General features: G+C 40.4%; 1 protein-coding gene and 1 pseudogene across 1 annotated transcript in view; one reads left to right on the top strand and one right to left on the bottom strand.

Moving 5' to 3' along the window:
* SLX4IP (SLX4 interacting protein) overlaps positions 1 to 27,096 on the top strand; it is a 211,837-nt gene that overhangs the window by 16,544 nt on the left and 168,197 nt on the right. Inside the window, 1 exon segment of the mRNA XM_021078052.2 lies at positions 8,465 to 8,520. Coding sequence (XP_020933711.2) covers positions 8,494 to 8,520 — 27 coding nt within the window. The 5' untranslated portion in view covers positions 8,465 to 8,493.
* LOC100620883 (large ribosomal subunit protein P1 pseudogene) lies at positions 15,741 to 16,088 on the bottom strand (annotated as a pseudogene).

Genomic DNA, 27,096 nt, shown 5'->3' on the forward strand with positions numbered 1-27,096 from the left:
TATCCATGTTGTTGCAAATTGCATTATTTCATTCTTTCTTATGGCTGAGTTATATTTCATTGCGAGTGTGTGTGTGTGTGTTTAATATATTCTTTATTCATCTGTCAATGGACATTTGTTTACATATCTTGACTGTTGTAAATCGTGCTACTATGAACATAGAGATGCATGTATTTTTTTGAATTGTAATTTTGTCTGGATATATGCCTGGAAGGATGTCCAGGGATTGAACTAACTCTAGTTTTAGTTTATTGTGAAATCTCCATACTGTTTGTTTTCCATAGTGGCTCCATATTGGCTACACCAATTTACATTTCCACCAACAGTGTAGGAGGGTTCCCTTTTCTGCATACCCTCTCCGGCATTTATCATTAGTAGACTTTTTAGTGATGGCCTTTCTGACCCGTGTAAAGTGATACCTTGTTGTCGTTTTGATTTGTATTTCTCTAACAATTAGTGACGTTGAGCATCTTTTCATGTTTCTATTGGTCATCTGTATATCTTTTTTGGAGAAGTGTCTGTTTAGGTCTTCTGCCCATTTTTAAATTGGGTTGTGTTTTGTTGTTGTATGAGCTGTTTGTTTAAGTTCTTTTTTTTTTTTTTTTTTTTTTTTTTAGAATTTTTAAATGTTTCTTTTATATACAAAGAACTAACATTGTTTCTGCATAAGGTGGATGTCCTGGATGACCCATTCAAGGAAGCTTAGTCCAACTTGATGAAGCCAATATCCTTCGTGTACTGGCGGAAGCATTGGCGGCACATATTGAGGCCGTATTTCCGGATCAGACCGTGCCGGTTATAAGTTCTTTTCTTTTTTTTTTTTTTGTCTTTTTGCCATTTCTTGGGCCGCTCCTGCGGCATATGGAGGTTCCCAGGCTAGGGGTTGAATCGGAGCTGTAGCCACCAGCCTACGCCAGAGCCACAGCAACGCGGGATCCGAGCCGTGTCTGCAACCTACACTATAGCTCACGGCAATGCCGGATCCTTAAACCACTGAGCAAGGGCAGGGATCGAATCCGCAACCTCATGGTTCCTAGTCGGATTCGTTAACCACTGCGCCACGACGGGAACTCCAAGTTCTTTTCTTATAATAAAACCCAACCCCCTTAAACTCTGCTGTCTATTATGGTAGCCACTAACTACAAAGTCACTGTGGAGCACTTGGCATGTGGTCGGTACAAATTGAGGTGCTGGAAACAAAATAGATACCTGATTTGAAACTTAGTTAAAATACCAAGAGTGAATATTTTTGGCCATGCTCACAGCATGCAGAAGTTCCCAGGCCAGGGATCAAACGTGAACCACAGCAGTGACCAGAGCCACAGCCTTGGCAATGTCAGATCCTGCTGAGCCACCAGGGAACCTCCCAGAATGTAAATATTTCTAAATCGATTACATGCGGAAATGATAATATAATGGATTTGTTGGGTTAAGTGAGATATATTGTTAAAATTAATCTCACCTGTTTCTGTTTACCTTTTTGTAAAATACAGCTATTAGAAATTTTATTATTTTTTTCTTTGTTTTTTTTCAGGCCGCACCTGTGGCACATGGAAGTTCCTGGGCTAGGGGTTGAATCGAACCCACATTTTCATGGATACTAGTCGGATTCTTAACCTCCTGAGCCATATGGGGAACTCCAAGAAATTTAAAGTTACATCTGTGGCATTATATTTCTGTTGGACAGTGCTGCTCTAAAAGTATCTGAATACATGAGCAAAATAGGCAGATAGTTCCACATACACGACTTGTGGGTTATGGCATCCTTCCCACTTCATTCCTTCCTCTGTAGCAGCTCTCTTCAGCTTGCTCTTTAGGATAGACCAGAGTTTAACACTTATTGGGTCCAGAGCTCCCATTGTGGCTCAGAGGGTTAAGAATTGGACTCTTATCCATGAGGTTCAATCCCTGGTCTCACTCAGTGGGTTAAGAATCCGGCATTGCTGCAAGCTGCAGCATAGGTCGCAGATGCGGCTCTGGCATTACTGTGGCTGTGGTGTAGGCTGGCAGCTGCAGCTCCAATTCAACCCCTAGCCTGAGAGTTTCCATATGCTGCAGGTGTGGCCCTAAAAAGAAGAAAAAGAAAAAAGAATTGGATCCTTATCACTAAGGTTCTTGCTATATTACTGCCTTATTCTGACTCTTGTGATGGTGGTGGTGATAATTATTATTATTATTGGCTTTAGGCTTTGCTTCTGAAACATTCCATTAATATTAAAGGGAGCTCCCTTGAACCTCTGTGTTTCTACCACATACATACACACACTTTTCCCATCTTCCTAATTTTGCTGAAAATAGAATATTGTTTAGGTCAAGATGTAGTGTTTGTTATCATGACTGTAAATGCTTGTGGTGACTGAGCTGTGTATGAAGTACTCTTTATTTTCTGCCTAATTTGTGTTTATACTGGAATCAGTAACGTCCCTGTTAGTATTCAGCTGCTTAGCTCTCCAGGCACCTGTCCTAATTCAGTCTCCTATTCTTCACTGGTTGTCGAAAATTCATTTGCCTGCACCCAGACACTTCCTGAAGCCTCACAACCTTCTCTGTCCTATGCTGGTGGTTCACTGCTTGTCTAGCCCCTGAGTCTCATGCAGGGATCTGCTTTCAACCAGATCCTGAAATTTCCTCTGCCTTTTGCCTATCTCAGCTTTCCTTTTTCCTGTATCTTCTCTTTTTTGGGGAGTCAGTTTCCTCATTTTGGTGAAGCACATCTTTAGTAGCTTCCTGAGAAAGGATGCATGGGACATACTTTTTTTTAAAGACCTTGCACGTCTAAAAATGTCCCCTTACCTTGTGTCTTGTGTTTAAATGCAACCGGAGTTTGAAAACAATTTTCTTTATGTATTTGAGGATATTTTTTCCATTTTTTTTTTTTTCCCTTTTTCTTTTTAGGGCCTCATCTGCAGCATGTGGAAGGACGTTCCCAGGCTAGGGGTCGAATCAGAGCTGCAGCTGCCAGCCTATGCCATGGTCACAGCAATGTGGGTTCTGAGTCCCATCTGTAAACCTCCGCCACAGCTCATGGCAATGCCAGATTCTTAACCTAGTGAATGAGGCCAGGGAGGGAACCTGAATGCTTATGGATACTAGTCAGGTTCTTTATCCGCTGAGCCACAACGGAAACTCCCTCCATTGCCTTTTGGCGTCCAGAGTTGCTTTCGGCAGATTGGAGTCAAGTAGTCTCTTATCACTCCCCTTTCTCCCAACTCACCCACCCTCAAGTCACCCTCCCACATACTTTTTTAGGATTCTTTTTGTCACCAATGCCTGAAATTTTACTGTGATATATGCCCTAGTATGGGTCTGCTTCTATTCCAGTTTTTATGTGTTTGTTCTCCTACACTGTCCTTTAATTTTTAACTTATTCTCTTATTTTTCATTTTTTTATTTTTGCTGAAGTTTCTGGATGACTTAACTTGATCCTCTAGACCTTCTATTAAGTTCTTTATTTCGGCTATCATATTTTTAATTGGTTGTTTTCTAGAAGTTCCTTTTTAAAAAGTTATTTATTGCTTTATGGATGCAGTGTTTCTTATCTCACTGATTTTAGTGTTAGTATCTTAAAAAATATTTCTTCTTCCTTTCATAGACTAGGTTTTAGCCAAGTAGTCTTTTTTTTTTTTTGTCTGTTTGTTTTGTTTTCTTTCACGATAGACTCTGCTTACGTGGTGGGTGATTCCTGGTGTTTACATGTATTTGAGAGTGGGACACTAAAAAATGGAAGTTAGTTCTGCACACAGATGTGGGGCTTGTGGGTGTGGCCTTCACTCCAGAACCATCTGTCTCGGCTGTTTGCTTGGGGAACCCCTGATGTCAGTACTTTTAAATCCAGTTCCCTGAATGAGAAGGTTTCAGTCTCCTATTCAGAGAGGGTAGCAGAGTAGAGGAGTTAGTCAAGCTGCTCCAGAGAGGTGGAACCAATAGAAGACACCCCCTCCACATGTTGGCTCTTGTGGTTATGGGGGCCGAGAATTCCCATGACCTGCTGTGTGCAAGCTGGAGACCCAGAAAAGCCAGTAGTATGATTCAGTCCAAGTCCAAAGGCCCCAGAGCCAGGAGTGCGCATGTCCAAGGGCAGGAGAAGATGGAGGTCCCCAACAGATCTTGAATTCCTGGTTCCTCCACCTTTTTGTCCTATTTGGGCCCCCAGTGGATTGAATGGTGCTCACTCATCTTGGGGAGGGCCGTCTGCTTTACTCAGTTCCCCAGTTCAAATGCTAATCTCTTCCAGAAGCATCCTCGCAGACACACCTGAAGTAATGTTTACTAGTTATCAGGGCATCCCTTAGCCCAGACAAATTGACACAAAATTAACCATCACAAGGGCATGTGGGCTGCCCTTGAATTTCTCTTTTTTCAGTGGGATATTGTCCACTTTATTCTGCACCTGGAGTTTTCCAGTCCAGAGATCCTCTGTCTTACCATCTCCAGAAAATAGTTCTCAGGGCTTCTGCAAGGTGAGAGAGGGCAGTTGCCTGGCTGAGCACAGAAAAGGGGAATATAAGAACTTGATTCCTTTTTATTGCCAGATAATACTCCACTGTACATATATAGCACATTTTGTTTACCCAGTCATCATTTGATGGTCATCTGGGTTGTTTCCATTTTTTTTTTTTTGGTTATTATGAATAATGCTATTATGAACATTCCTGTTTAAATATGTGGACCTAGGTTTTTATTTACATTTTTTTTCATTTTTAAAAGTTTTATTAACAAATAGTCGATTTACAATGTTGTGATAATTTCTGCCATACAACAGAGTGATTCAGTTATACATGTACACACACATCCATTCTTTTTCAGATTCTTTTCCCATATAGATGAGTCACAGAAAGTTTTTATTTTTCTTGGTACATACCTGGGCGGGGGTATGTTGGACTACATGGCAACTCTATGTTTAACTTTTTGAAGAACTGCCAAACTGTTTTCCAAAGTGTCTGCACCATTTTACATTCTTACCAACCATGTATGAGAGTTCAGATCTATCTGCATATTTGTCATTATTATTGTTATTGTTGTCTTTTTTATTTTAGTCATACTAGTAGGTATAAAGTAGTATTTCATTGTGGTTTTGATTTATATTTCCTTGATGACTAGTAATTTTGAGCATCTCTTCATGAACTTACTGACCATTTGGATATCTTCTTTGAAGAAATGTCTGTTCACATCCTTTGTCCATTTTACAATTGAGTGATTCATCTTTTTGTTGAGTTTTATTTTTTTATTTTTATTTTATTTATTTATTTTTTTTTGTCTTTTTAGAGCCACATCTGCAGTGTATGGAAGTTCCCAGGCTAGGGGTATAATCAGAGCTATAGCTCCTGGCCTATGCCACAGCCATAGCAATGTGGGATCCGAGACGTATCTGTGACCTACACCACAACTCATGGCAACACCGGATGCTTAACCCACTGAGTGAAGCCAGGGATCAAACCCGCATCCTCATGGATACTAGCTGGGTTCATTCCACTGAGCCACGACAGTTTAGTTTTAAGAGTTTTTTGCCTTTTCTGGACATGAGTCCCTTATTTGATATGATTTGCAGATATTTTCTCCTATTCTATGGGTTGTCTTTTCAAGTTCTTGGCAATATCCTTTAAAGCACTGAAGTTTTAAATTCTGATGAAATCTGTTTTACCAATTTTTTCTTTTGTCACTTGTGCCTTTGGTATCATATCTAAGAAATTTGGATAGTACAAGGTGACAAAAATTTACATCTATGTTTTCTAAGAGTTTATAGTTTTAGCTCTTACATTTAGGTCTTTGATCCATTTTGAGTTAATTTTTGTATACAGTGTGATGTAGAGGGTCCAACTTTATTATTTTGCACATGGATGTCCAGTTGTCCCAGCACCATTTACTGGAAGGAGTGTTACCCCATTAAATTGTCATGATACAGTGATTAAAAATCAGTGTAATGGTCTGTTTGCTTTCAGTATTATTCCATTGATCTATGTGTCTATCTTTATGCCAGTACTACAGTATCTTGATTACTCTAGTTTTGAGGTAAGTTTTAAAATGGGAGTAAAGTATGAATTCTTCAGTCTTGCTCTTCTTTTTCAAGAGTATTTTAGTTACTCCACATGTTTTGTATTCTCATATGAATTTTAGGATAAGAGTGTCAATTTCTATAAAGATGTCAGTTGAGATTTTTTTTTTAGGGCTGCACCTGTAGCATATGGAAGTTCCCAGGCTAGGGGTCGAATTGGAGCTATAGCTGCCAGACACAGCCACAGCCACAGTAACACTGGATCCGAGCTGCATCTGCGGCCTACACCACAGCTCGTGGCAACACCAGATCCTTAACCCACTGAGCAGGGCGAGGGATTGAACCTGCGTCCTGATGGATGCTAGTCAGATTTGTTTCCGCTGAGCCATTACAGCAAGTCCATTACAAAATCAGCTGAGATTTTGATAGAGATTGTGTTAAAGATCAATTTGGGGAATATGGCTACCTTAACAAAATTATCAGGTGTGCCAATCCATGAACATGGGGTATCTGTCCATTTACTTAAGTTTTTGATTTCTTTCAATAATATTTTATGTTTTTTAGTGTAGAAATCTTGGGTCCTTTTGGTTAATTTTTTTTTTGTAAATATTCTTTCTGAGGCTATTGTAAACAGAATTTCTTTATTTCATTTCAGGATTACTCATTGCCAGTATATAGAAATATAGTTCATTTTTGAACATATATTTATATCTTACAACCTTGCTTTATAAATCTAATAGATTTTTTAAAAAAAAGTTCTTTAGGATTTTCTATGGATAAGAACCTGTCATATGGAGTTCTCATTGTGGTGCAGTGGAAACGAATCCAAATAGTAACCATGAGGTTGCTGGTTTGATACCTGGCCTCGATCAGTGGGTTAAGGATCTGGTGTTGCCATGATCTGTGGCATAGGTCAAAGACATGGCTCGAATCCTGTGTTGCTTGGCTGGTGAAGGACAGCAGCTATAGCTCTGATTGGACCTCTAGCCTGGGAACCTCTATATGTTGTGGGTGCGGCCTTAAAAAGACAAAAGACAAAAGACAAAGAAATGTCATTTGAGTTCTCTTGTGGCCTGGCAGGTTGAGGATCTGATGGTGTCACTGCAGTGGCTCAGGTCTCTGCTGTGACACATGTTTAATCCCTGGCCTGGGACCTTCCACATGGCGTAGGTGTGGTCAAAGTATATATATTTGTGAATAGAGATAGTTTTATCTTTTTCTGCCCTATCTGTATACCTTTTATTTCTTTTTCTTCCTAATTGCTCTGGCTAGAACTTCTGAGACAGTATTGAGTGGAAGTATAAGAGCAAACATCACTGTCTTTTCTTCTTTGAGAAGAAGACATTCCGTCTTTCATCGTATAGTGTGATTTTAGCCGTGGTTCCCGGATGTTCTTTATCAGGTTGAGGATGATTCTTTCTATTCTGAGTGTGTTGGGTTTTTTATTTTTATTTTTTTATTTAAAAAAAAAAATTTTTGGGGGGGTGCACCTGTGGGATATGGAGGTTCCCAGGCTAGGGGTCAGTTTGGAGCTATAGCTGCTGGCCTACATCACAGCCGCAGCAACGCCAGATCCGAACCACGTCTGCGACCCACACCTCAGCTCACGATAAGGCCAGATCCTTAACCCACTGAGCAAGGCCAGGGATTGAACCTGCAACCTCATGGCTCCTAGTTCAGATTTGTTTCCGCTGCGCCACAATGGGAACTCCCGGGTTTGTTTTTTCTTTTAATCAAAAGAAGTGTTTGCGAGTCCCTGGTGGCCCTAGTGGTTAAGAATCTGTTGTCACTGCTGTGGCTCAGTTTCGATCCCTAGCCTGGGAACTTCCATGTGCTGTGGGCAAGGCCAATAAATAAATAAATAAAACGTGCGCGCGCGCACACACACACACACACACACAAAGAAGTGTTGGATTTTGTTAGTTTTTTTTTCCTAAATTTAAGATGACCATGTATTTTTATTTCTTTTATTCTATTAATATAGTGTATTATATTGATTAATTTTCAGATGTTAAACCAACTTAATATGCCTAGGATAAATCTAATGTGGTCATGGTATATAATGCTGTTTGTATGTTACTAGACTTGGTTTACAGTATTTTTTTTGAATACTGGTATGTAGTTTTCCTTTTTATTTTGATGTTTTTGTTTGGTATTAGTATCAGGATAACACTAACCTTTTAGAATGATTTGAAAATTTTTGCTTATGCTTCTTTAAAAGAGTCGGAAGGATTGGTATTAATTCTCCTTCAAACATTTAGTAGAATACATCTAGGCCTATGTTTTTCTTTGTGGGCAGTTTTTAAATTGCTAATTTAATGTCATATTTTTGTTAGGACCCATTATCAGTGAATATTCATCTTGTAAAAATACCTATTGATATTTGATTATTTAGCCACCTTTCTCCTGTATAATATCTGAATAGAAAGGGATTTTGATATACCTACTTAAACCTTTTTTCTTCTGTTAAAGGTCTATAATTACTCTGGAATCAGCAAGCCATGGCATCAAAGAAATTTGCTGTTAAAGTAAGTAATGCTTAATAATCTTTTTTAAAATGGTTAATCACTTTCTAATATAACTGAGTTGTATGTTAATTAAAAATTGAAGCCCTGAACTTTTCTACTCTTTAAGAAACTCTTTACTTAAAGTAGGTGATTGAAAATTTGCATATTAATGGAGTTCCTGTCGTGGTGTAGCGAAAAGGAATCAGACCAGGAACCATGAGGTTCAATCCCTGGCCTCGCTCTTTGGGTCAAGGATCTGGCACTGCCGTGAGCTGTGGTGTAGGTCGCAGACATGGCTCGGTCTGGTGTTGCTGTGGCGTAGGCCGGCGGCTACAGCTCTGATTAGACCCCTAGTCTGGGAACATCCATCTGCCGAGGGTGTGGCCCTTAAAAAAAAAAGAAAAAAAAATTTTCATGTTAAGAATGAGATGGGGGAGAAAATTAATAGTTCATATGGTCATGGGTGTTTCTTGCTTAAATCTTTTCTAAGATGCCTTTTGGGCAAAACTTGGTCCTTAATGTTAAAAATCATTATTATTCTCATTGCATGTCCATGACATGATTTTGGATTATGACAAAGCAGGTAAAAGTAAAGAAGAAGCAGGCAGCAAATGCTGCACCTGGGTGAAGGCCAGGAGCGAGTTCTTTTGCCTGACTGCCCTCTTTTGTTTTCTTATAAACGTTTTTTCTTTATCCTTTGATGGCTGGGTCAGAGACTTTCTCAGGTGTGGAAGGGTGGGAGGGTCACCTGTGAGGGGTGGTGGGGAAGGAGAAAGGAAGAACTGATAAACAGGGAGCACAGGTGACCCTTCAGTTACTGTACCCGAGGGTCCTGTATCCAACCACCTGCGGATCTCATCTTCCGAAAGAATGACTGTTTAGGACTTTCTCCTAAAGGACTTTTCTTCTTTTCACCTAAAGGACTTTCTCTGTGGTAGTGTTCTATTAAGCAGAAATTTGAAGCACCAAAACAGACATTATAGTAATTAACTAGATCACCTATTATTTAATATCGTAGTCATATCTCATCTTCACCAAGTGAGTACTTGTTTAGATTTACAACATATTTGTAAATTTCATTGCTTACAGTTATTGCTACTATTTGTCTATTCTGTATGTAGTATTTTTTTTTTCTGCGAGAGATTTTAAATGGTGAATTTTCATTATTTGTCTAAAAATGAAAGCAAAGCTTATTTTAGGATTTTAGGTCGTGCATTATTTCCCCTCAGCACTTTAAAGATATTTTTCCATTGTCTTCTGAAATTGTAGCTGAGAAATGTCTTAATTGTCAGCTGGTGCTTAAAAACCTCCTTCAAACGTAATGCCTGAAAACTCAAACGGTTTTACTCTTTCTCAGGTTGCCTGGTATTAGTTGGGTCATTTTTCCTTTGGTGTTGGCTGGGGCTACAGTGACTTGGGAACTCAGTTCAGCCAGCACATCAAAGGGCTGGCAGTTGATACTGGCTGTTCTTGTTCCTGCGTGCAATTAACCTGGGGCTGTTAATTGTTGCCCTTCAGGTCTCTGTGTGGCTTGGGCTTCTCCTTGCTTGGTGGCTGAATTTTATTTTTCCTTTTTTTTTTTGGCCACCTCACAGCATATGGAATTCCCAGGGCAAGAATCAGATCCAAGCCTCAGTTTCAACTGTGGCAGTGTTGGATCCTTTGACCCACTGTGCCAGGCAGGGGTGAAGGATGGTGTCCCAAAAAAAGATTTGCAGGAAGAAAAATGTGTGTAATTTGCCCATCCCTTAAAGGCCTGGTCTCAGAAGTCTCAGATGCCATTTCCTCTGCATCCTTTTGGCTGAGCGGGCCAACCCTAGGGAAGTGGCAGCTCTTGATGTGAGAAGCAGCTTGTGCCCGTGGGGAGGGGGAAATTTGGGGGAGCCTGTTAACCTATTGTGATTTCTCTGTTATGTGGGTTATCAAGATATCTTGATTTTCTTTGATTGCTCTTAAGATTTTATTTTTGTCTTTGATATTCTGTAGTTTCACTGTGAAATCTTGAGATGTAGACTTGTTTTTAATGTATCTGGCCTGGGATGCATGTCCATCTTCAATCAGTTTTGGAAAATTTCGACCTTTTTCTCTTTCAGTACTGCTCCTTTCTTTTCTTTCTGTTCTCTTCTTTCTTCTGGAACTCTTACATGAAGTTTGTTGGATGGTCCCATGTAATTGTTTCTTATGTGCTAGGGGGTGAATTTTTTTTTTTTAATGCTTTTTAGGGCCATGCATGCAGCATATGTTGTTGTGAGCCACACGGGAAGTCCCATGCATGCAACATATGGAAGTTCCCAGGCTAAGAGTTGAATCAGAGCTGCAGCTGCTGGCCACAGCCACAGCAACATGGGATCTGAGCCACGTCTGTGACCTACACCATAGCTCACTGCAACACTGGATCCTTGACCCACTGAGTGAGACCAGGGATCAAACCTGAAACCTCATGGATACTAGTCGGATTCATTTCTGCTGAGCCACAATAGAAACTCCATAGAGGGTGATATTAACTCATCCATGACTGACTGAGGCCTGTAGGTTGTCTGTTCAGAAAAGGACTGAGCCTCTTGCAGAGCTTTGCCCAAACTGGTGATGGTCCATTCGGGCAGACAATCCTTGTCAACCACTTGGAGCCCAGGCCCCTAATTATGCCATAGATGGGTCTGTTGATTTCCAAGGCATATGCACTGATGTGGCAAATTTTGCCACTGGATTGCCCCATCTCAACAGCTGCCCTGACAAGACTTGGGATTTTACTTCCAGATCATGCCAGGTGGGAGAGTTACTAGCCATGGGCATCAGGCCAGCAGGTTAGGAGAGACAGAGTTGTGACACGCTATATGGAAGATTCTACACATCATGTTGTGACGGTGTCCCTGCCTCTGATCGCACAGGCAAGGTGCCAGCACTTTCCTACTCATGCAGCTCAAAAGCCTCACAGTGCAAACATTGGGATCCCATGCTGAACCTCTGACATACCCCCCTTGCCAGATTGCTGTGCATTGCCCTAGAGTGTCATGGGTAGCAGGGTACATGAGCACCTGCCACTGATGCTGTCACCATGTGCCTTCTCTGATGAAAGTTGCCCCAGTTGGCTGGTGTGAGTGCTGCTTGGCCATCTGCCCTTTCCTTTTTCTCTTCTCTTTATGTCTGTCTGTCGAATGCAGAGTGCTTTTTATCAGACTCTGTTCACTAAAAGCTTCTCACTGGTATTTATTCTGCCTTTTAATCTACTCCTTAACTTGTTTATTTACCATTTTAAGTGATTTTTACTCTTTCTTTATAGTTGGTTTATAGTGTTCTGTAAATTTCTACTGTATAGCAAAGTGATGCAGTCACACATATATATACATTCTTTTTCTCACATTATCAACCTGTTTATTTTATTTTTTTCATCTTTTGTCTTTTTTAGGGCCATGCCCGCAGCATATGGAGGTTCCCAGGCTAGGGGTCAAATCGGAGCTGCAGCTGCCAGCCTACACTAGAGCCACAGCAACGCCAGATCTGAGCTGCATCTGCGACCTACACCACAGCTCATGGCAACGCCGGATCCTTAACCCACTGGGCAAGGCCACTGATCAAACCCACAACCTCATGGTTCCTAGTCGGATTTGTTTAAGCTGCACCATGACGGGAACTTCTCAACTTGTTTATTTTTAATGATTGTACTTTTTCATTTGAGAATTTATGTGTGGTTATTTTTTTTTTAATTCAAATTCTGCTAGTCTTTTTTTTGTTGTTGTTGGGTTTTTTTTTGTGTTTTTTTTTTTTGTTTGTTTTTTACAAATTTTAACTAATTCAGTTTATATAGAGGCATTTGGTGGTGACGATCTTCCATAAAGTATGATTTACTTAAATTCAACTTAAAAATCCATTTATATTATGAAATGCAAAATAGTGTGTTTGAAAATATAAACATATTTTAACTAATGAATGGATACAGAAACATCTATTTAGACCCAAATATATGACAAATTATATTGTAAGTCTAGTGATATATATTGAAATATCGGAATTTCAATGTATATCATTCATAAAATCAGTCACAGTTTTCCTGGAAAACAAACTAATTCTAAATTTGTGACTACCGCAAAAATTCTATTTACTAGCCAACATTTATTTTATCAAAATATTTTAAAATTATTTTGGAAAGATAAATTTTCACAATATATTAGAAAATAGGGAGAATTAATTAAAGGAGTTTTGTATAAATGCTTTTCATGTTTTTGAAGGCTTGTTCAAAATGGGACTCTCATTTTATTTATTTTTTTATTGTCTTGCCTTTTAGGGCCACACCTGCTGCACATGGAGGTTCCCAGGCTACGGGTCGAATCGGAGCTACAGCTGCCAGCCTAGGCCACAGCCACAGCAATGCAGGATCTGAGCCCCATCTGCGACCTACACCACAGCTCATGACAACACCAGATCCTTAACCCACTGAGCAAGGCCAAGGATCAAACCCACATCCTCATGGATCCTAGTCGGGTTCATTAACCGCTGAGCCATGACAGGAATTCTGGGACTCTCATTTTAAAAGTTAACCTAGATGTCCATTGACAGGAGGGTGGATAAAGAAGATACGGCACATACACAATGGAACATCACTCAACCATAAAAAAGAACAAAACAATGCCATCTGCAGCAACATGAATGGACCCAGAGACCACCATACTACATCAACTAAGTCAGGCAAAGACAAATATGGTCTCACTTACATGTGGAATCCCCCCCCCGCCCCAAAAAATGACATAAGCATACTTAATTACAAAACAGAAGCAGAGTCACAGACTTCAAAAACAAACTTATGGTTACCAAAGCAGGGAATGAGGGGCAGGAATGGAATGGGGTTTGGGGTTGACAGATGCACACTTTTGTGTATGGAATGGATAGTCAACAGAGACTTGCTGGATAGCACAGGGAAATCTACTCAGTGTTCTTTGATAATCTATATGGGAATGATATGTGTATACATATGGCTGAATCATTTTGCTGTACAGCAGACACAACACTGTAAATCAGCAACACTGATTTATACAGCACTAAATCAATGATACTTCAATAACTTTTTTAAAAGTTTATTTTTTTCTCATTATAAAAATAATTTATGCTGGTATTATGGAAAAATTAAAAACAAAGAAAAAAATCACCCTGTATTTAATCAGTTAACTTTTCCAAGGATCAAATCTCTTACCTAGTTTGAAATTGAGATAACCAACTTTTTTCACTTAAAATGTAGGTTTATATCCTATCTTCTGCTTTCTTCAATTTAAATGAAAACATTAAACTGTTTTCAAATTATTGCAAACATTTTGTAAGCATAATTTAATGGTTGCTTAAGGTTCCATCAAGTAAAATATTTCTCAAAGTTTTGCCCAGGGACATCTTACAAAAGGATCATCTGGAGGTAGCTGAAACTATGGGATAGCAGCTCAGTAATATTCATTTGAAACAGTTTATCCAGATGATTCAGTTCTGAGAAGCCATCATTGATCAAATGCACTAAAATTTATTTCCTGATGTTCTAATGTGTGAGACAATTTGTTCCCAATATTTTTATCATAAATAATAGCATGATTGAGATTTATCATATATCATAAAATTTACCCATTTAAAATATATTTTAGCATATTCACAGAATTGTGCCATTACCACTATTTAATCTCAGAATATTTTCATCACCCACCAAAGGAAACCTGCCCTCTTTAGGAAGCAGGATTCACCCTCACCTCAGGCAATAACCTATCTACCTTCTACCTCTATAGATTTGCTTTTTCTGGCTGTTTCACATACATGGAATCAAATAGTATGTTGTCTTCTGTGACTTGCTTCTTTCACTTAGCATAATGTTTTCAAGGCTCATCAGTGTTTTCTTGTGTATCAGCACTTTTATTTCCTTTTTTATTATGGAATATTCAATTTTTGATTATACTTTTTCTGTATCCATTAATCAGCTGATGGATATTTGGCTTATTTCCATTTTTTGGCAATTATCAATTTGTATACACACTTTTGTGCATTGTTTTGTGTGGGCATATGTTTTCATTTCTGAGGGGTATATACCTAGAAATGGTAGTGTTGCATCCTATAATGTCTCTGTGTTCAACATATTTAGGAAATACCAACTTGTTTCCCAAAGAGGCCGCACCATTTTACATTTCTAATCAGCAAAACAGGAAGGTTGCAGTTTCTTTCATCTTCCGTATCACTTACTATGTCTTCATTTTTTGGTTTAACTATCTAAGAAGTTTAAAGCTGTATCTCATTTTGGTTTTGGTTTGCATTTCCCTAATATCGAATTATGAAAACATCTGTTATGTACTTTCTTGTCATTTGTATATGTTCTTTGGAGAAAATACATGCAATTTTTTGCCTATTTAAAAAAAATGTGTTGAGTTGTTGAGCTTTAAGAGGTCTTTATATGTTCTGGATACAAGCCTCTTATCAAATACATGGTTTCTAAAGATAGTCTTCCATTATGTGAGGTTTTTTTTTAATATATATATATATATTTGTCCTGTTTTTCAATATGTTTCCATAACCTTCTTTTTATCTCCTTCATAATCTAAAAGTGATTATTTCATAGCCCCTTTTAGATTGTTCTGTTATTTCCACTGTTACTCACTAAGTGTGAAATTCACTGGTGGAAAGATCTACAAGCCCCGCCCTGCAGAGCAGCAGAGTAGTTTCAGGTTTACTTCTGCTGGAGCCATTGGCATTTTGGTGGTTTTGGATCAGGTCTATATTAATTTCAGGGTTTGGGATTCCACCACCTTGTGGGTAGTCTGACTTTACAACCCATTACAGAGTATGGCACTGGCTTAGTGTTTTTAGTCTTTTCCAGTGTTTTCCTTGCTGTTTTTCCTTCCCCTCGCTCCTCTCATAGCTCTGGGTGGATGGCAGGCTTTCATGTTCCTTCCCTTGGTCAGTGAGTAGAGATTTTTTTTTTTTTCAGTTGCATTTTCATGAAGTCTGCACTTCCTCAAGAGAATGAAGGAGAAGCTCTATTGAATAGGCTTCTGGACCAAGAAATTGTGGACAAACGTACCCCTATGAACCCAAGAGTATTATATGAGGATATCTACAAATTGAGTCCTTATTTCTGTGTCAAGCTTGGTATTATGCGCTAAGTTGATAGGAAGAACTGAAAGCTGAAGTTCTTTGCAACTCTGGACTTAGCTAGAATTAGTTTATTCCTTTTTTTTTTTTTCCAAGAGCTCAGCTTTTCTTATTGAATGTGTTATAGAAGTTTAGCCAAAAAAACCAAAGCCCGTATCATCATTAGACTTCTTTCTTTGCTTCAGCTTTCTTCTCAGCTGGGGCAGCAGTTGGATAGGGCAGGACCTGCTGCTGGGGCAGGTCCACCAAGCCCCCACATCGCAGATGAGGCTCCTGATGTTGACACTGGCCAGAGCCTTTGCAAACAAGCCTGGCCAGAAAGGCTCATGATTTACACTTGCTGTATGAATGAGGGACTTGATCTTATCCCCTGTGACCATCACTTCATCATCGTGCAGGATGAGGGCAGAATAGATGCAGGAAAGCTCTGAGATGGAGGCTATGGTGCTGATGAATGCTAGGATGGTGCTGCCAGGCATGGTGCTAGTAGCCGGATGAAGTGGGGGCCTCACTCCAACGTGACCTTAACTTTCTCGGAAGGACGGAGCACCTTAGCAACAGCTGAGGAAAGGGACAGAATGAGTTTATTCCTAATTCCTCCCTCTCTCCTACCCTTTTTTGGCATGAAGGTACCAGCTCTCAGCTATCCTGGCTTCCAAATACTCTGACAGCCAGAGTTGAATGTTCCAAAGGGGTGATTTTTTTCCCCCCAGCTTTATTAAAATATATATGACATACAACAGTGTGTAAGTTTAAGGTGTACCGTGTGGTGATTTGATAAATGTATAAGCTACAAAACATTGACCACAATAAGTTTAGTTAACGTATCCTTCACTTCACGTAATTACTGTTTTGTTGTTCTTATGATGAGAGCATTAAAGCTTCACTCTCAAGTTCACAGTACAGTGTCATTAAGTTGGTTACCATGCTGTACATTAGCTTCCCAGAACGTACTCCCCTTGTAACTGAAAGTTTTCACCCTCAACCTGCATCAACCCATTTACCCCATCCCTCAGTCCCTGGCAACCACCATTCTACTCTGTTGCTATGAATTTGGTGTTTTAAGATTCCATGTATAAGTGAAATCATATAGTATTTGTCTTTCTCTGAGTTACTCCGCTTAGCATCATATCCTCAAGGTCTGTCTGTGTTATTGCAAATGGCAGAACTTCCTTCTTTTTGATGGCTGAATAATATTCCATTGTATGCATATACCATATTTTCTTCATTCATCTGTCAATGGACATGGGTTGTTTCCATATCTTGGCTATTGTGAATAATGCTGCAGTGAGCTTGGGAGTGCAGATATCTCTTTAAGATAGTGATTTCATACCCTTCATATATATTCCCAGAAGTGGGGTTGCTGGATCCTATGATAGTTCGGTTTTTAAAGTTTTGAGGCATCTTCATACTGTTTTCAATAATGGCTGCACCTATTCCATTCCCACCAGCCAGACACCAGGGTTCCTTTATCTCCACATTCTCACCAGCATTTATCTCTTGTCTTTTTGGTAATAGCTATTCTAACAGATGTGAGGTGATATCTCCTGTGGCTTGGATTTGCATTTCCAAAGGAATGATATTGATAAATATTAAATATTAATTAAATATTAAATATTAATTAATTTTATTAGTCTTTTCAGAGAACCAACTTCTGGCTTTGATTTTTTTTTTTCCCCTGTAGCATACTTGTTTACTTTCTTCTTTCTTTTCTTTTCTTTTTGTTTGTTTTTGGCCACAGTATGTGGTAGCTTAATGTGGGATCTCAGTTCTCAGACCAAGTGTTGAACCCAGGCCACAGTGGTAAAGGTACCAAGTCCTTAAGCACTAGGCCACCAGGGAACTCCCTATTATTGTTATAATTTCCTTCCTTCTACAATCTTTGAGCAAATTTACTCTTCTTTTTCTAGCTTCTTTTTTTTTTTTTTTTGGCCACACACATGGGATGGGGAATTTTCCCAGGCCAGGGATCAAACCCATGTCACAGCAGTGACCCAAGCCCCTGCAGTGACAATGCCGGATCTTCAACCCATTGTGCAAGAAAAGAACTCCTTTTTCTAGCTTCTTAAGGTGGAAGCTTAAATCACTGATTGTGAACCTTTCTTCTGTTCTAGCATGTACACTTAAAGCTATAAATTTCTCTCTAAGCACCTACTTTAATTGTATCCTTTTGTTTTGATAGAAATGTGGCTAAAGTAGGAATTTTGCTTTCATTCAAAAGTTTTTTTTAGGTTTTTATTTTTTCCATTATAGTTGATTTACAGTGTTCTGTCAATTTCTGTTGTACAGCAAAGTGACCTATTGGTATGTGTGTGTGTGTGTATATATATATATATATATATTTCTCACATTATCCTCCATCATGCTCCATCACAAGTGACTAGATATAGTTTCCTGTGCTATACAGCAGGATCTCATTGCTTATCCATTCCAAATGCAATAGTTTGCATCTATTAACCCCAAACTCCCAGTTTATCTCCCCTCCTACCAGCAACCACGTCTGTTCTCCAAGTGTATGCGTTTCTTTTCTGTAGAAAGGTTCATTTGTGTCGTATATTAGGTTCCACATATAAATGAAATCATACGGTATTTGCCTTTCTCTTTCTGACTTACTTCACTTAGTATAAGAGTCTCTAGTTCAATCCATGTTGCTGCAAATGGCATTGTTTTGTTCTTTTTTATGGCTGAGTAGTATTCCATTATATATATATATATATATATATATATATGTATATGTATATATATAGCATATATTCTTAATCCATTCATCTGTCAATGGGCATTTAGGTTGTTTCCATATTTTTGCTATTGTGAATAGTGCTACAGTGAGCATACAGGTGCATGTATCTTTTTCAGTGAAAGTTTTGTCTGGATATATGCCCAAGAGTGGGATTGCTGGGTCATATGGTAGTTCTATCAAATCAAAATATTTTCTAATTTTCATTATGTTTCATTTTTGATTAATGGGTTATTCAGATGTATATTGTATAGTTTCTAAGTATTTGGAAATTTTTTAATGATCATTTTATTATTGGTGTTTAGCATCTTTCTTCTATCTGTTTTGGTTAATGTTCCATCCTCAGAGCAAAAAGGAGGTGGGAATGGAGGCAGAATGGAGGCAGGATGGGTTAGAAGAGGTCTGTTTTTGCTATATCATTTTAATCTGTGGATTACCATGTGGATTATATGTGGATTACCATGATAAAAAATCAAATTAACAAATAAAAGTTAAAAGGAATTAACTTATGAAATTTCATATAGATGCACTTACTTTTGAACATCTGGGTTGAAAAATACTTGGATATGGAGTTGCCGTCGTGGTGCAGTGATTAACGAATCTGACTAGGAACCATGAAGTTGCAGGTTCGATCCCTGGCCTTACTCAGTGGGTTAAGGATCTGGTGTTGCCGTGAGCTGTGGTGTAGGCCGCAGACGCGGCTCGGATTCCTCGTTGCTGTGGCTCTGGTGTAGGCCGGTGGCCACAGCTCCAACTGGACCCCTAGCCTGGGAACCTCCATATGCCGAGGGAGCGGCCCTAGAAAAGGCAAAAGGACGAAAAAAAGAAAAAGAAAAAGGAAAAATACTTGGATAGAGCTAGCTTTCCAAAGTAACAGAAAACCAGATGAATACCAAATTATTTGCTACTTGCATCTCAGTTGTTTATTCTGAGACTTCTTTGAAATGGTATTAATTATCTGTGCAAACAAATTACTCTTATTGAAATGAAGGAAAGTCTTCTGACCTTCCTGCATAGAAGAGTGCTTTAAACAAAACAAAGCAAAACAAACTGCTGTGACCCTGGCCATGAACCCTTTCTTCTAACTGCCTTCTAGGCCAGAGTTGCAGGAAATGGCAGTGGTATATGAGAGGAGAATGTCCTTGGGACCACAGCTTTCAGGGTCTCTTGACTTCTGTGCCACTACAGCTCAGGGCAAGAAGCTGTGTCCTATAGTCTAGTGACTACATGCTCAGTCGACAGTAGCAGTGGCAGTGGACACACATCTCCCAGGGGCTCTTCAGTGATCTTAATTCTAGCTCTGCACCCACCATAGTATTTTAGAACCTTCATAATTGTATGTAAATTCTTTAGGGACCAGGGGTCAGCAAATTACGTCTCACAGATGAGCTGCTTGTTTTTGTAAAGAAAGTTTTATTGGAACACAGACGCTCCCATTTGTTTACATATTGTCTCTGGGTGCTGTTGTGCTACAGTGTCAGAGCTGAATAGTTGCAACAAAGACCTTGTCCATTCATCTGTTAATGGGCATTTAGGTTGTTTCCAAATATGCCTACAAAGTCTGAAATATTTACATATATACATATGCATGTGTATATATTATATATGCAGCTGATTTAGGTATATAAATACCTCTCTTAAAGCACATCTCAGTTCCTACTGGCCATGCTTCCAGTTTTCAGCAGGCACACATGGGCAGTAGCAACTGAGTTGGATAGCATAGGTCTAACAGTGTATCCTTCTGTGCTCCTGCCTCCTTGGAGTTTGTAAGCTTTAGATGAAATTACCTTAGGTTAAATTGACTGCAAGGGCTGGGCAGATTAGCAAGATCAAGGCTTCCTTTGCAAGTGGAAGCAAGAAATAGACGTGGACATATAATGTATTAATCATGGACTCTTATCTATTAAAACACAGTGCTTAGTAAAAAGAAAATACATTTGAATAATAAATTATTGTTAAAAGTGTCAAATTAATATGCATGATATCTACCTGCCAAAAGTTTATGGGTCCATCGCCTGCTTTACAGGTATTCTAAAAACTAGGGCATGTTGCCAGGTCTCAAAGCCATTCAATTATAATTACATCTTATGATTATAAATGTTCAACTTGGGCTCCGGCAAAGCAGTACTGTGAATGGTTCCTACTTCATTGTCTGTCTCTGTCTCTGTAAATCATTTCCTCTGCTTCCTGCATCTGTTTTCTTGGGATTAGTTAGGTATTACACTAAAGTCTAGAATTCTTGGGGCTACCAGACTTGCTCTACTGCTTCCTCTCCTGGCCCCCCCTCCCCCAGCCCACTTTATTGTGGGTGGGAAAATTTTTGTTGGGAGGGCTTGATTAATTAGAAAGGATTCCTGGCTTCCCTAGCAGTGGCAGCCTGGGAAGATTGCAGCGCCTGGCTTAGTGACAGGCCAGTCTGTATTTAAGGAAAAAGTCGGACTGCCAGATTTCCCTGGAATGTGGATCTGGCTTTGTCTTCTTCCACTGGGAGTGTGTAATGACCTCCTCCTTCCCACTCACTCCAGGAGACCCAAAGCTTTCCCTTGTGCTGTTGATGGTTGTCCACTTTTTATTCCAGCAGTTCACCGGACTCTGGGGGAGGAAGACTGAGTTATTTTCTAAATCTCAAGTAACAGATTGAAGATTTTATTAGTGTTAACAAGGAGAGGAGAGATTTTTACATTAAAAAAAAAAAATCGTCTCTACTATCTCTGTTTTTCTTTCCACTCCTTTGTAGCAATTATAGTTTTATGTTCTTCTCTGAAGTTCAGTTAACCTTAGCCTCTGCATTCCTTAGAACAACCACAAAAAGAGAAATATGCCCAAGAATTGACAGTAATTTCCCCTTCATAGTCAAAGTAAAAGTGAAGAGCAACTCTTTGAACTTCCAGAGAAAGAAAGTTAAATAGCAAATGGCTTTTTGTCTTGCTAGTTTGCCTCAGTGAATACCTTCAATTCTGTGTCCTAGGTTTTTCTGTTACCTAAAGGAGAATGTGGTACTTTGTCCTCAGTACTCATTTGGAAATAGATGCATTGGCAAATGTGTATGGAAAAAAAGATTTATGCAACTACTTTGCTTATCAGTGAGTTCTAGTTAATGACTCTCTACTAAATTTTAAGAAAAAATGAAACTGAAGTATCCTAACAAAATAGATCGCAAAAGTTTTGAATGACAACATCCTTTACAAGAAATAAATCTTAAGGAAAAGTGTGCAACCTTTATCCTTGAGAATATTTTTACAAAGGCACTTGTCTTTATGTGACTTTTCAAGGTAAAAGACGTACGTCTGTATTTCTTCTGCTGGTGCTTGACCCTTCATCTTCCAGTTCCTTTTAAATTCTATTTGTTGGGTGAGCCTGAAGTTTGGAAGACATACAGGATCCCTCTGAGTTTGCCTAGGGATGGATGACACTCCAGTTAAAGTCACTGCTGTCCTTCTTCCACTGCATGTTTTCTCTTCTGTTATATTGCTTATGCTGGGAGCTATTCAACTAAATGTGTGCTGAGTACTTGATAGAATTGGAAAAAAATTATAAAAAGTTTATCAACAGTTTCCCAATTAATTCTGCCTCAGGCTTAAAGCTTTCAGGGACCTTCTCACTCTAGTTGAGAGTGCTTGTTCTGAGTGTTGATGACTTTGAAACAAAGTTCTTGTTGGACCTAAAACTTCCTTTTCCAAGTGTTTTCTCCACCTTTCTGGCCAGACACTCAATTTTCTGGGCTGTGTTTCCACAATCCTTTCCCATGTGTATCAGCTCATCTGTTCATTTTGGGGATGATTAGGAAGTGTTTAAGTACAGCCCTGGCTTCTCCTCACCCTCTTTTCAGTTAAAACTTTCCACCTGCCTCCATGAAGTCTCTGCTTAAAATGATCCCCAGAACTCCACATTAAGTATTCAGTTTATCTGGAGTTCCCTTTGTGGCTCAGCAGGTTAAGGACCTGACATTGTCTCTGAGGATGAGGGTTCGCTCAGTGGGTTAAAGGATCTGGTGTTGCTGCAAGCTGCGACCTGGGTCTCAGATGCAGCTCGGCTCCATTGCTGCTGTGGCTGTGGCGTAGGCCGGCAGCTGCAGCTGTGGTTTGACCTCTAGCTCCGGAACTTCCATATGCTGCAGTACAGCAATGAAAAAAAAAAAATTCAGTTTATCACATTTTCTTCTAAAGCGGTTTTTGCTTTGAATGTCCCTGACATTACCCTCACACGTCCTGGGCTTGCCCGTGATGCTGTCCCTATCCTTCGTTCACAGTCATCTGTATAATGCATCCATCCTCAGTGGACTCGAATCTTCTCTTTCCTTTTCTTATAAATTCAGCCTTTATGGCATTCCTGTTGTGGGTCAGTGGTTAACAAACCTGACTAGGAACCATGAGGTTGCAGGTTCAATCCCTGGCCTCGCTCAGTGGGTTAAAGATCTGGCATTACCGTGAGCTGTGGTGTTAGTTGCAGACGTGGCTCCGATCCTGTGTTGCTGTGGCGTAGGCTGGTGGCTACAGCTCTGATTCGACCCCTAGCCTGGGAACCTCCATATCCTGTGGGTGCGGCCCTCAAAAGACAAAAATAAATAAATAAGTAAATAAATAAATATCAGCCTTTATTATCCTTGTTGTTTATATTTCTGCACGACTCTCTGGATGACCTTTATGGCTTTCTTGTCCTGGCATTCCAGTGTGTCTATACAAGTGCCAGGATGATGCTTTTCTTAACATCATTTTCTTTTTGCTTTCTTTTGTCTTTTTAGGGCTGCACTCGAGGCATATGGGGGTTCCCAGGCTAGGGGTCACATTGGAGTTTCAGCTGCCAGCCTTCGTCACAGCCACAGCAACAGCAACATGGAATCTGAGCCACATCTTTGACCTACACCATAGCTCACGGCAGCGCCGGATCCTTCACCCACAGAGCGAGGCCAGGGATCAAACCTGCATCTTCATAGATACTAGTCAGATTGGTTTCTGCTGAACCACGACAGGAACTCCTTAACATCATTTTGATCATGTCACTTCCTTCTTATCTGATCAGAATTTTTGTTTCTTCAGATCTACTCTAAACTCTCCAGCCAAATTTAAGGCACCCCGAAAACTGTTCTCCACATCCCCTTTAAGTGTGACCCATGTTTTCATCTTGAAACTTAGGACCCTGGCCCACCTACTGCTATGAAACTGATGCATTTGCTTTTCCCACAGTGAGATGGCCTGGGGTCTTTCTCTCTTCCTATTTGTTCTCTCTCACCTTTTCTTCCCTTCAGCTTTCCCCAGGCTTGACCAAAGGTCACTTTTCTTTTCACACAGAAGCTAAACTTTTCCTGCATTGCTGACCCTCTCATTGTTCCTTTGACTGCGATATGCAGCTTCTGTTGCCATGTATTATGTGTATTCTCCATTGTTCATGTCTATAGCCATCCATGCTTTTATACCATCACTCTTCCCAGTCACATTTCCAAGAAGCAGGACCTGTGCTCTGCTTCTTTTGTATTTGCCTGGAGTAACCTGGAGCATCTCCAAGGCACCTAGGATCCTTCACTTGCCCTATTACAAAGATGAGAGGTTTCTTTCCTCGTGGCTCGTGGGCAGCAGGGAAATCATTCAAACTTAGAGTTATTTCTTACGGGCCTTTTTTCAGTCCCAGAAAGGGATATTGTAATCTTCAACTTGTGGTATGTTTCTTAAAAACGTTTGATCTCAACTTGTTGCCCCTGTTAGGAGATCACAGGGGAAAATATTTTAAGTAATTCTTTTGAAAATAGCCTTTTCAATAGCCAAAATGGCAATGTATAGACTTTGCTTCTATATGGCCTTCAGGAAAGTAAATTATTTTGGTATAATGATGATATAATTCTTTGGACATCATTATATCTTTTTTTTTTTTTTTTTGTCTTTTTAGGGCCACACCCAAGGTGTATGGAAGTTCCCAGGCTAGGGGTCCACCTGAAGCTGCAGCCACCAGTGTACACCACAGCCACAGCAATACCAGATCTGAGCCTCATCTGCGATCTCCACCACAGCTCATGGCGATGTGGGACCCTTAACCCACTGAGTGAGGCCAGGAATCAAACCCTCATTCTCATGGATACTAGTGGGGTTCATTACCACTGAGCCGCAACAGTAACTCCTGCTATATCTTATTTTAATTAGTGTCAGACCATGAGACTTTAATTTTTTTTCAACATCCATACAAAGCATATATGTATGTTATTAACTTATGCTAGCGTAAAAATAATTCTGAGTTGGAAAGTAGATTCAGGATCTCTGGGACACAAGAACTCACTAAGTTCCCTGGATTCTTGGTGAGGGCTGTAGAGGGCATCCTTGTTCTGCGTTTTGTAAAGTAACTGGGCAGACATCATGATCCAAGAAGTGCAGCAGCTAAGGTCTTCTAAAATCGCTGGCTCCTTCCTGAGTTAGCGTGACATCCTGCATGCCCGCGTTTGTTTGCCCCGCCTTTGTTTGCCTGGGAGTAGATGGCCTCACACTTCGCCTGTTAGGCCTGTGGATGTTTTTCATCTCTTCTCACAGTTCTCCTCACCAAGAAACACCACAGCAGTAGAAAACAGAACCACCCAGACAATCCACAGTGGCCTTGGAGAAAGCGTTCGGTGACACAAGACTGCCTTTGGTGTGCTCTTTCCCCCACCCCCCCGCCCCCGCCCCCGCCAACAACATGCATCCCTGAGGCAGCAGTGAGGGCTGAGAGGGAGGATCCCTGTGGCCCTTGGAAGGCTTTGGGACCCCAGCTCAGCCCTGGTCTTGGCAGTAAAGACTGGAGGATTTCCAGTGGGGCAGAGTCCTTGAAGTCACTGTGTCATTCCGTTTAACTGCTCTTCCTGCTCGCCTTTTCTTGTTGTTAATGTTGCTGTGAGTTTTGGGGATGCAGGACAGAGGAAGTGGGAGATGGGGTGGGACTGACAGAGTGTCCTTGTGTCTCAGAACTCTGGAGTGGGGGGCATGGAAATGACATTTCCCGGAAGAGTCATTGCATATGTACAACCATCCAGCCGTTAGTGACATGATGTAAAGATGCACAGTGTGCACTTAGTCTTATCCTTTTCCATGCTTCTCTGAGAAGAGCCTCTTGGAGTACCCGTGATTACGTAATATAGGAAACCAGGCCATTGCACGTGTCACTTTGTGTCACATGTGAGTAGCATGTGACAATATCATTCTGATTTTAGGACCATTACAGACATCAAGTAATGAATAAGACTTTTTTTTGCAGGGGGGTTTTTTGGCTGCACCCCCAGCATATGGAAATTCCCAGGCCAGGGATTGAATCCGAGCTGCCTCTGCAGCCTATGCCACAGCTGCGACTATGCTGAATCCTTAACCCACTGTTCGACAGTGGGAACTCCACAAATGAGTTTTTTAGTGACCCTGCCCAGCAGTTTTGTTATCAAGGTAATGCTGGCTTTGTAGGAGTTTGGAAGTGTTCCCTCTATATTTTGCAAGGGTGATCTGAGGTGAGAAAGAATGTCATGCTGTTTGTTTCACAGAGACGTAGTGTCATATTGATGCTGGCAAGGCGTGTGACAGGTCTAGTGCCCCAGTTCTCATGACCTGAAAAAATTCACCATATATTCTGGATCATACTGAGATCATCATGTCTCATCCTAAGTTTCTGTGGTTCTGTATGTTCTATTCCTGTTACTCTAGGTTCTTTCATCATAGATCCTCAGGTTTTTGAGGAAAGGGTTCTAGAAGGTCAAATGAGCATCAGGCTTTTAATAAAGCTTCCTGCTTTCCCATTGTGGCTTCACCTGTGACTGGGCTTCACTTGTGCTTGTGTTACCTTCCTGAGCGCCCATTTCTTCAACTGTGGGATAGTGCTGTTATTCCCCTGTTTGAGGGAGTTTCTTGTGGGTATCGGAGTAATAATAAAAGACAGTGCTGTCAGAGTGTTTGGGAAAAGAACACTTTATGCATGTCATGGGCCCTCGGTAATTATTTCACAGTGACATTCTGTATAGTATTAGAGGGACTTGACCTGGGTGTCTTATTTGTTCTTAGTCTCGTAATTCTTTGGAGTGAAGACTAGTCTAATTCTTTTCACATGTCAGTTAGTAAATCTTCATTTATCCCTGACAGTCAAGACCCTGGGGTGGGCCCCAGAGACACAGACAAGGGTGATAATTGCCTGTCCCTATCCTTGGAGCTTTGTCATGAGAAATTAATGCGTCAGGATTTAAGCAGCAGGCGTTCCCATTGTGGCTGAGCAGGTTAAGAACCTGACATTTAGTGTCCATGAGGATGTGGGTTCCATCCCTGGCCTTGCTCAGTGGATTAAGGATCCAGCTTTGCTGCATAGGTCACAGATACAGTTCAGATCCACTGTGGCTGGGGCATAGGCCTCTGCTGTGGGTCCAGTTTGACCCCTGGCCTGGGAACATCCATAGGCCACAGGTGAGGCCCTAAAAAGAAGAAAAAGAATTTAAACAGCAATAGGTGAGGGAAACACAGAGACTTTCCTGCAGAGCTGAATTGTGAGCAAATAAGTACAGTAGTTTTGTTCGAATCTGTTTCTTTATGGGATGTCGTGGTAAAGCCATAGGTCACTAGTCCTTGGGGTGCTCTCTTTGTGTGTCAGTTTACAAGGTGGGCTGTAGTGCCAGGTGGCTGAGCTAGAAGTCAGGGGGCTTATGTTTCAGCCCTTACTACTGATTCTTGATTATGGACAGGTCAGTTAACTTCAGTTATCTGTAGCTATGTCACCAGCCAGCCCCCAACCTGTCATAATTCCTTGGGTCAGAAATCTAACTG

Source organism: Sus scrofa, chromosome 17 (assembly GCF_054392235.1).
Source record: "Sus scrofa isolate SSC_HxYL_T2T_F1_AM1 chromosome 17, Sscrofa_HxYL_maternal_Yorkshire_Landrace_v2.0, whole genome shotgun sequence".
NCBI lineage: Eukaryota > Metazoa > Chordata > Mammalia > Artiodactyla > Suidae > Sus > Sus scrofa.